At 40.0% G+C, this 11,239-nt stretch overlaps 1 protein-coding gene across 1 annotated transcript; it reads left to right on the plus strand.

Moving 5' to 3' along the window:
• On the plus strand, window positions 1,919–2,857 carry LOC102181492 (olfactory receptor 2Y1). The gene has a single exon (XM_005682819.2). It carries the CDS (start codon window positions 1,919–1,921, stop codon window positions 2,855–2,857), a length of 939 nt encoding a protein of 312 aa, XP_005682876.2.

Raw genomic sequence — 11,239 nt, forward strand, 5'->3', positions numbered from 1 at the left:
ATTATGGTTTTATCATACATCATATTACTTGTGTTTTAAAACATTTACTCAATTGAAAATACATTTATCTCTCTGCCATCATAGAAATCCTTGACAAAATACACTGCAGAAGTGGTTAAAAACCTTTGCACTACATGATGACAAAGCAGAAATTGTTAAACCTTCGCCACATTGCAGACAAGTTAATTCTTTTGTGTTGCACAGGAAATATAATTCTGGAACATTTATGTCCACCAAGTATGATGCAAACTTTGGAAATACATTCATTGATTCATTCAACAACAGCTATTAAACATCTTTTATTCACCAGGAACTTCACCGAGAGATGGAGGCAAAATGGTGAACAAAAGCAAAGCTAGTTTCATAAAACTTAAAAATTAGTGGTTGAGAACAACAAGTGTTAAAAATGTGTATGGAATATTCTTTGCAGCTCACAGAATGTATCATACCATTTAATACCAATCAAAATCCTATGAAATAAAGCTATTTTCCCTATTTCAAAGCTAAGTAGGTTGAGACTCACAGAAGTAAAATTTCCAGAACAGGCAGCACAGGCAGAGTGGGCTGGTGACAGAGCTAATCTGTAGGAACCTGGCTATGGCCTTTCAGGTCTATTGCACTACACTATGGTGACCATTTGAAAAACATAGTTGATCAGAAAGAATCATGTAGAGTATTTTAAGGCATTTGGATAGTCCCCTGATACTAAAGAGCAGCATGATTCAAGAATTCTGAGCAGTGAAGAGACATGATCTTATTTGCAATTTAAGAAAGTCATTCTGACAATAGTGTTCAGAGTTGATTCATAAATGGTCTCTAAACAAGATATTTTGGAAGATTATAGAAATATTGAGCCATCAATCAAGTCATTGAAAAAACAAGATGACAAGGAGAAAGAAGTAAAAGATATTTAGGCTATAGATTCAATAGGACATATTGAGCAATCAGTTTTAGGATGGGGTGAGGAGAGATCTGAGATAGCCACAACATTTTTTAAGGGGGAAGAGGCTATCACTTACCGAGTAAGGGAATGCAACAGAAGCATATATGGAGGGAAGATATGAGACTTGAACATGCTAAACTTGAGATGCCTATGGATTATCTTAGTAGCAATGTCCAAAAAGAAGAGATACTTGATTTTGAAGTTCTGAAGAGCAGTCTTGGCTGCAAACCAATACTTAGAAGTCATTATTGGTAACTGAAGCCATGAGTGGGATCACCAGAAAGAGTGTGTAGGGTGAGGAGAGAGCCAGGTAAAGTTTCCAGGGAATGATAATATTTAAGACCTTATTGAAAGAAGAGGCACCATCAAAGGAGAATACACTGAGTTGACAAGGAGAAGAATGTGTATTTATGGAAGCCAGTGGAGAAGTTTCCGAAAGGAAATATGATCAACAGTAAATAGGAAGATGGGAGAAGTCTGTACCTTACATGCATTGTCATTTTTTGACCAATTAAAATTTTATTTATATTTATGTTACGGGGATTTGATGGATATATTTATCAGTTGGAGAAGGGGGAAATTATTCTAGGCATCATAACTCATCACAAGAAGCATACTTGTTGCTAATTTTTTTTTTTCCCCAAAAGGATGGACCTAACTTTTCTTGATTCTTTTTGACAGATTGTCTCTGCTTTCACACAAGGAAACATCAGGTCCCAAGGATTTAGTGGCCTGGCTGAAATCATAGAGCAAGCACATAACAGGACTGGAGTTCAAATGAAAGTCACATCATTCTTAATCTAGTAATCTTCACTCTCAAAGTAGGAGAAGACTGGACAGAATGGAGCTGAATAGCAAAACAGATAACACAATGCATGAGTTAGGATTATCTAGGGAAAATTGTGAAATAATTTTAAAATCCTTCTTCATAAGAGTCATTACATTGTCTTCTGCTATTTGAACAGGCAAAAAGCCATGGGAAGTTTCAACACAAGTTCTAGAGAAGGCTTCATTTTAATGGGCTTCTCAGATTGGTCTCAACTGGAGCCCATCCTTTTTGTCTTTATTTCAGTTTTCTACTCCTTAACTATCTTTGGCAACACCACCATCATCACTCTTTCCCTCCTGGAACATCAGTTGCACACGCCCATGTACTTCTTTCTTAGACATCTTTCCTTCCTGGACCTCTGCTATACCACCAGCACTGTGCCCCAGCTTCTGATCAACCTTCATGGACTCGACCGGACCATCAGCTATGAAGGGTGTGTGGTCCAGCTCTTCAGCTCCCTTGCTCTAGGCTCCACTGAATGTGTGCTCCTGGTGGTGATGGCCTTTGACCGCTTTGCTGCTGTCTGTCATCCACTCCGCTACACAGCCATTATGCATCCCCGCCTCTGCCAGACGCTGGCTATTGCCTCCTGGGTAGGAGGCTGCATGAACTCTCTGGTTCAGACAGGCCTCATGATGGCTATGCCTCTCTGTGGTCTCCACCTCCTGAATCACTTCTTCTGTGAGATGACTGTTCTCCTGAAGCTGGCTTGTGAGGACACAGAAGGGACAGAGACCAAGATGTTTGTGGCTCGAGCCATAATCTTGGTTGTTCCTGCAGTACTAATTCTAGGCTCCTATGTATACATTGTTCAGACAGTGCTGAAAGTCAGGTCAGTGGCTGGGAGAAGAAAGGCTTTTGGGACTTGTGGGTCCCATCTCTTGGTGGTTTCCCTTTTTTATGGCTCAGCCATCTATACATACCTGCAACCCATGCACAGTTATTCTGAGAGTGAGGGAAAGTTTGTAGCCCTTTTTTATACCATAGTTACCCCTATGATTAATCCTCTAATTTATACCCTAAGGAACAAGGATGTGAAGGGGGCTGTGAGGAAGGTACTAGGGAGAGGCAGATACTTAGTGTAGGAGAGAAAAGCAGGAATAATATAGTCATCTGTCATAGCTCTCACACCTTGGAGACTATCTGATCCCTGGAGGGGAGTTCAGTTCAGTTCAGTCGCTCAGTCATGTCCGACTCTTTGCAACCCCATGAACCACAGCATGCCAGGCCTCCCTGTCCATCACCAACTCCCAGAGTCCACCCAAACCCATGTCCATTGAGTCGGTGATGCCATCCAACCATCTCATCCTCTGTCATCCCCTTCTCCTCCTGCCCTCAATCTTTGCCAGCATCAAGGTCTTTTCCAATGAGTCAGGAGAGGAGTTAGTCATTAGAAAATAGTCCTTTATAGGCCAGAGCTTTACTGTGTTCCTTGTTTGGAAGTTGGAAGTGGATATTTCTTACGACTCTTTCTAGTTCAGTGTCTATTATTATGCAAAAGAGAGCAAGTGTTGATTCGTATCAGAACTTTCCAAAGGAATGAAGTTGGAAAAAAGGTATACTGTGTCTACTTATGGAGAGTGGGCGGGGTTCTCAGCAAATCTGTGAGAGAAGACTTGATTGGAATGACAGCAAGTTTTCCAAAGTCCATGGTACAATATAGATGGCACTGTCCTCACAGGGAGAAGACATGAATTCACTCCTCTTCTTCTAATTAACCATCGCCTTCATATCTCTTGGGCTTCACTCTTGGCTAAGCTGGTAAAGAATCCACCTGCAATGTGGGAGACCTGGGTTTGATCCCTGGGTTTGGAAGATCCCCTGGAGAAGGGAAAGGCTAGCCATTCCAGTATTCTGGCCTGGACAATTCCATGGACCGTATAGTCCATGGGGTCGCAAAGCGTTGGACACAACTGAGAGACCTTCACTTTCACTTCACTTGCATATTGCAGGACCATTTCTAAGATCTCCTTTGGTGGTTACCAGTCTATGAAACTTGGCACAAGTAGAGATCATGAACAGAGGTTCTTCATGGAGCATATATAGTCTCAGACATGAATATCATTTACCTATTTGAAGAAAAGACAAAATTATTAGGACATCACTGAGTAATGGGAAGCATCAACATCTCATCAGCTGTATTAACAGCCTTATCATGCTGATTTGGGTTATGGACAAGGTCTTTTCCATGGAAGAGAAGAATAGAGATGAAGTGAGTATAAAAATAATGAGAAAGTGATATAGGAAAAGAAGAAAGAGCAGAAGTGAAAGAATAAAGAAAAAAGAGAGAGAGAGAGATTCCTGTGGTAGGCAGTGGTGGGCAGGTCAGGAGACTCTAGGGCAAGGGAGGAAAGCAGTGGACACTTGAAATTCCAGTACTGTCTTTCCAATCTACATACTGAAATGATGCTTTCATGTCAAAGGCAGATATCATTGTTGATAATCTTTTACAGTAAGTCTCAGTGATTTTCACATTGGGTTAATCTTATTTTATTCCAGTAACAGCAACTAATATTTGTTTGCTATTTTAAAAACATTTTGCATAAATTGTCATTTATCTTTACAACAGCCTTATGAAAGTTTTGTCATTTTCCCTATTGATGATTAAACTGAAGTTTCAAAGTTTTAAGTAACTTTTCCAGGTTCAGTGAGCCTGAGGTCCAGATTTATGTCATCCTAAATCTAACCTTTGTTACTACATCTTACCAATTCTGCTTTAAAAAGAAATAGAATATGTACTGTCACATCTTTTAAATTTTTTAAATTAATTAATTAAATCCTATCAACTTATCCACTACTTAAGTAACTCAAGAAACTAACCAACAATCTTCCTGGAATGAATAGTTTTCCTCTTAAATGTTGGGCATGTGAGTTCCTAGTAAATCAAGGTTCAAACTCTTCAGACATATGAATTAACCTAATAGAGAAAAAAAGATTATTTGAATCATCAATGCAGAATTTAATAAACTTATTTTTGGTTAATGTGTTATTCTTTCAGTTGATATGCAGAAAAATAGCCTCTCAATTGTATTGAGGGGAACATATCATTAAAGAAATTTGTGAAGATTAATTAATTAATTTTAATTGGAGAACAATTACTTTACAATATTGTGATATTTCTTGCTAAGCATTGACATGAATTGGCCACAGGTATACATGTTTAAGAGGCCACTGGAACAGCTGGGTACATACAGCCATTGTGTTTGCAAGTCAGTTCATGCTGGAGGCAAATGCTATCTCCATAGGAACCTACGCCCTTGGGTCTCCTTAGATCTTCTTACCTATGGCAGTGGCTAATTGATCATCAGAGGGCATGCATCCCAGTAGCCACACCAGAGTCACTGAGTGATTCAAAGTTTCCCTAACCTATTCAAGAGAGGAAGTCAGAGGTGAATTCCCTTAGAGAAACAGAATAGTACCACCTTGGCACTGTCTCCCTTATCTGATTCTTTGTGACCTCATGGACTTCAGCCTGCCAGGTTCCTCTGTCCTTGGGATTTCCCAGACAAGAATACTTGAGTGGGTAGCCGTTTCCTTCTCCTGGGGATCTTTCCAATCCAGGGATCGAACACCGGTCTTTTGTTTATCAGGGGAATTCTTTACCACTGAGTCACCAGAGAAGCTTCCTTTTAGAGCCCAAAGGGATGCAATTAGAAATTTTGCCATTTGTCGTTAGCCTGCTGAACCTTCAAAGTGGAGTTTTGGGTTGGAAATAATGTTACGTGAAATACTTAAAATGAGGGCTTATCTGTTGAAAAGAAAGGGAGACTTGAGAGAGAAAAGACTGTATAGGATTGGCTCTCAAGTGATAAATTAAAGGGTGATTTAAAAAATAAAGGAGAAACTATAAGAACTTAGATATATTTCAGTAAATACCAGGAAAAACTGTTACTACAGATTTAAAAAACATTTTTGGACTTTATAACCTGTTATATCTTTTTAAATTTCACTGGTTTTACTGGTATTACCTTTAATTGATATTAATAGGAAATTCCTCAATGAGTTGAGTGCTTACTAAGGAGATACTTCATGTTGGGAAGGTGCTTTAACTGCAGAAAGGAAGGATCAGATACACCCACCTCAGAACCAACATCAAAAGAGAATACTGCTATCCTCAGGGAGGTAGTAGTGAGTGTGCGTGTGTGCATGTGTGTGTGTGTGTGTGTGTGTGTGTACGTGTGTGTGTGTTGTGGGTGTAGAGATGAGCCTCTGTGATGCATACACGTGCTGGGGTGAGGGTGATCCTTCAGAGACTTGATGTGACACCAGCAGACTGAACAGCAGGAAGAGGCCATAGGGAATGTTCAGCACTGGTCACGTGCATCTTCGTCCAGTCTCCATTCTTTTACATGCACAAGAGAATGGATAATCCTTTCTCCTTAACCTTATTCTTGCATCTCAATGCTCAGATGTGCCTCGTGAACCATGATCTGAGTCAGAAGCATAGGAGAGAGCTAGGAGATGCATTTGGGGCATGAAGTCTTACCCATGTCAAACACTCCTATGAATTTTTGAAGATTTTTATGTCCTTTTCTAGCTCTTTGTGGGGTTAATGTGAAAGGTCTGAGCTATGACACTTCCTTTATTATAGCCAAATCCAGGGCTTTTTCTTAGTTATATTAATATTTTAACTTGAAGACTGAGACTAATAGAGGAACAATTCTTTTTTTCTTTTGATTTTACTGAGGTATTCACATACAACACTGTACAAATTTAAGGTGTATAGCATAATGACTTAACTTATATGTATTACAAAACAATTGTCATAATATATTTGGTTAACATCCATTAACTCATATAGACAAAGGAAAAGAAAAAAAATTTCCTTGTAATGAGAACTTTTAGGATGTACCAAACAACTGTCAACTATACTATATAGCAATGTTAACTACAGTCATTATGTTGTACATTACATCCTCAGAATTTGTCTTCTAAGTGAAAGTTCATACCCTCACACTACGTTCCTCAGTTCTCCCACACCCTTCATTTGCCTCTTGGAAGCACAAATATGATTTCTTTCTCTGAGTTTTTTTTTTTTTTTAAGATTCTCACATATAAGTGAGATTTGTCTTTTTCTGACTTGTCTTTCTCTGTCTCACTTATTTCACTTAGCATAATGCCCTCAAAATCCATTTGATCCAGTAATCCCACTTCTGAAAATACATCCAAAGGAAAACCAAATCACTTTTCAAAGAGATATCTGCACCCCTACATTCATTCCAGCATTGTTCACAATACCCTAGACATGGAAACCATCTAAGTGTCCACAGACAGATGGATGAATAAAAAAATGTGGTGTAAAGTTGGCTGGACAAGTTTGAGACACTCTAGATTCTGCAGGCAGCCATGTCAGGAACTTGTCCTGCTCACCAGTGGGCTGACACCAGTTCTGAGTCTCCAAGGGCCCTATAGTCAAAGAGCCTAGGATGTGGCTCCACCAACCAGCAAGCTGATGCCAGCTCCAAGACATCTTGGACACTTCAGGTAGCTGCCCTTGGGTCCAGGTCCACTCACCAGCAGGTCAACACCAACCTTGGAACACCATGAACCCCACAGCCAGCCATATCAGGGGCTGGCCCTGACCACTAGCAGACTGACTCTAGATCTGAGACCACTGGCTCTGTTACTACTCACCCCAGAACCTAGCTCTCCCCACCAGGGGTTAATAACTAGCCCTGGCAATCTTCAGGGTTCTGCAGGCAGCCTCCTCATGACCAGGCCCTAGCAGTGGTCAGTAGCTCCCACACAAAGAGGGCCTAGCAACCAACTGGGCCAGAGGGATCAGCCACACCTACAGACTACCCATAGTAGTCAGTCTGCCACAATAGAAGGGCCCATGCAGCCCACACTGGGGGCATCCCTAGAGCAAATAGCTTTGGTGATCAGAGGGGAGTGCATTTCTAGGGTGCGTAGGACAAGTTCTATAAAAGGTCACTTCTCCAAAGTTGGGAAATGTACTATTTGCTGTTAATCACCAAGTCATGTCCAACTCTTTTGCAACCCCATGAACTGTAGCCAGCCAGGCTCTTCTGTCCACAGGATTTTTCAGGCAAGAATACCAGAATGAATTACCATTTATTTCATATATATGCACCTGATTAAGTTGCTGATCTCTTAATGTCAAATACATTTAAAATACAATGTAGTTGTACTTTCCTTCCCTCTTTGATGACTGCTTTTGATATCATATTTTACATCCAATTGTTTTGTATATTGCTTAACTGCTTATTGTAGACACAGGTGATTTTACTACTTTTGTTTTTAAGCTTCCCTGCTATCTTTGTGTGTGGATGATTTCCTATCTTTGCTGTATGTTTGCCTCTTCTGGTGAGTTTTTCATTCCATAATTTTCTTGTTTCCAGTTGGGGCCTTTTTTCCATCTAGAGAAGTTTCTTTAGCATTAGTAGTAAAGCTGGTTTTGTGTTGTTGAATTCTGTTCACTTTTACTTGTCTGTAAAGCTTTTGATTTTCCATCAAATCTGAATGAGAGCTTTGCTGTGTAAAGTATTTTGATTGTAAGCTTTTCTTTTCCCCTCATGTATCATTCCACTTCCTTCTGGCCTGCAGAATTTCTGCTGAAAAATTAGCTGAGATCCTTATTGGAGTTACTGTGCATAATATTTGTTGCTTTTCCCTTGCTGCTTTTAATACTCTCTCTATCTTTAATTTTTATCATTTTAGATACAATGTGTCTTGGTGTGTTCCTCTTTGGGTTAATCCTGTATGGGACTCTCTGAGCTTCCTGGACTTGGATGACTAACCTTTCCCAGGTTAGGAACATTTTCAGTTATTGTCTCTCTTCAAATATTTTATGGCGCCCTTTCTGTTTCTCTTCTCCTTCTGGGACCCATATGATGTGAACACTACTGCATTGCACTTGCATTGATGTTGTCCCAGAGGTCTCTTAAGTTGCCTTTATTTCTTTCCATCCTTTATTTTTTTCTATTCAGTATCAATTATTTCCTCTACTCTGTCTTTCAGCTCAGTGATCTGTTTTTCTATATCCTTCAGTCTACTGTTGGTCCCTTCTAGTGTATTTTTCATTTCAGTTATTGTATTCTTCATTTTTGTTTGATTTTTCTTTATATTTTCTAACTCTTTATTAAAACTTTCTAACTTCTTCTCTGTGCATTCATTCTCCTCCTGTGGTCTTTGATCATCTTTAAGATCATTACTATGAACTCTTTGTCAACTAGATTGTCTATCTCCACTTCACTTAGTTCTTCTTCCGGGGTTTTGTCTTATTCCTTTGTATGGAATGTATTCCTCTGTCACCTCATTTTGTCCAAGTTGCTGTCTCTAGATTTATGTGAGTTGTATTTCTTGACCTGGGAGAAGTAGCTCTCTACAGAAGTCCTATGCATCCTAGCAATGCTCTCTGTTCTTGTCACCCATTCTGTATACTCTAGTGAAAGTCACTCAGTCGTGTCTGACTCTTTGCGACCCCATGAACTATACAGTCCATGGAATTCTCCAGGCCAGAATCCTAGAGCGGGTAGCCTTCCCATCTCCAGAAGATCTTCCCAACTCAGGGATCAAACGCAGGTTTCCCTCATTGTGGGCAGATTCTTTACCAGCTGAGCCACAAGGGGAGCCCAAGAATACTGGAGTTGGGTAGCCTATCCCTTCTCCAAGGGATCTTCCCAACCCAGGAATCGAACCAAGATCTCCTGCTTTGCAGCCAGATTCTTTACCAACTAGTTTTTTTCTAGGGACTCCCCTTGAGAGGACTGCGTGTGTCCTTCTTTTGTGACTGGCTGACTATATGGACAGTAAGGTAGGCTTGGTTGGCCCCTAGTCTGTTTGGTTGGCAGGCCCTGTCTTGAGCTGCTATTTAGGAGACCTGGTCATGAGGTGGCTGGTTGCAGAATCCTAAAGGGCCCAGAGCATAGTGGTGGGTATAGCCAGGATCCTGAAAACTCTGGAGATCTTGCCCACCCACTGACAGGAAGAAGCCAGAACCTGGGGTTAGTGTTGCAAAACTGACAAACAGAGCCTGTTCCTGGAGTCTAGGATCAGGGATCCAGAGCTCTCAGTAAGGGCAGTTTTCCCTTTTACTAACGTAAAACCTCTAATAAGATCTATGAATTGAATAGTTTCGGCTGGTTTTATAGTTAGTAAAGAGAATGCCTCAAATGTTTCCTGTGAAACAACTACGGCATAACCATTTGCTATGTTTTCCCAGAAAATTCATTTGTGGGAGTCAACACGGACCAGAAATAAGTCTGGGTGATTTAAAGGGATGTCTGAGAGATCCTTTATTGATTCTGAGGCCATTTCTATAATTGCAAAGCAATCACGAAGTGGGGCTCTCCATCATCAGAGAGGGGTGGTAAAGTAGCTGGATTTGAAGTGTTACAATGATGTAAGATGGTGGAGTGGTTAGAACAAGGAGCCTGTTTCTAGGTGATCTGTCATGATGTAGAGAGGTGTTGTATTCTATGAACTTGTAAGATAGTGGACAAGGCATAGGGAACATGAAAATGAATGGAGGAGCCTAATGTTAGAGCACTAGTTTTGTCAATCAAGGTGGCAGCTGAGGCAACTGCATGCAACATGGTGTCATACCTGATGCCATAGGGTCTAATTTGCAGGAGAAATAGTCTATAGGACATATCCGAGAGCCAAAAGTTTTTCTAGAATGCCTGCAGCAAACTCATTATTTTCATGGCATTGTTAAAATTAGGTAAGCCAAGAGACAGAGATGTGAAAGAGCCAAATTCAATGCTTCAAAAGATGTTGATGCCTCTAAAGACCAAGAAATAAGCTCTTTACTTGTATCTGGGAAGAAGAAATACAGATCCTTAGCAAGGACCAAAAATTAGGAATCTATTGGTTGTGGTATCCAGCTGTCCTTAAAAATATATGTAACTGTTTTTGATTTGTTTTTTTCTCATTGGGGAAAAGAATGGACAAAATTGACTCGAGACATTTTAGGGTGAACTTTTGAATGCCCAGAGATATCTCATGTTCTAAGTATGTAACAGTTGGTTGTACCCATTGAAGACTTTATCTAGAGGCTTTATGCCTTTGTTTAGCTAATGCCTTTAGAAGAAAATGAATCTATGAGTTCTCTGCTTATTCTGATTACTAAGCAAATGGTCATCAACATACTAGCCAAGTGTAGAGCTTTGGGTAAAGTCTATAGAATCTAAGTCACCTTTGAGGATTTGGGAAGATACTGAGAGAGACTTATAATATCACTGAAGTCTGTGAGTTTATATTAACTATCTTTAAATGTAAATGCAAAAACAAATTCTGACTCAGGGTGCAATGGTATGGAAAAGACAAATAAGCAAAGGTCAAAGGTCAATTTTTGTTAACCAGGCTGCATCAGCAGATACTGGGGTAAGAATAAATGGTTGTGTTAAAGACTTAAGGGTGATGATATTATGATTTTATGGCTCCCAAGTGCCGTACAAATCCACAGATTTTCTTTTTGTCTGAGCTAAATGTACCTTCTTTAT

Source organism: Capra hircus, chromosome 7 (assembly GCF_001704415.2).
Source record: "Capra hircus breed San Clemente chromosome 7, ASM170441v1, whole genome shotgun sequence".
Lineage (NCBI taxonomy): Eukaryota > Metazoa > Chordata > Mammalia > Artiodactyla > Bovidae > Capra > Capra hircus.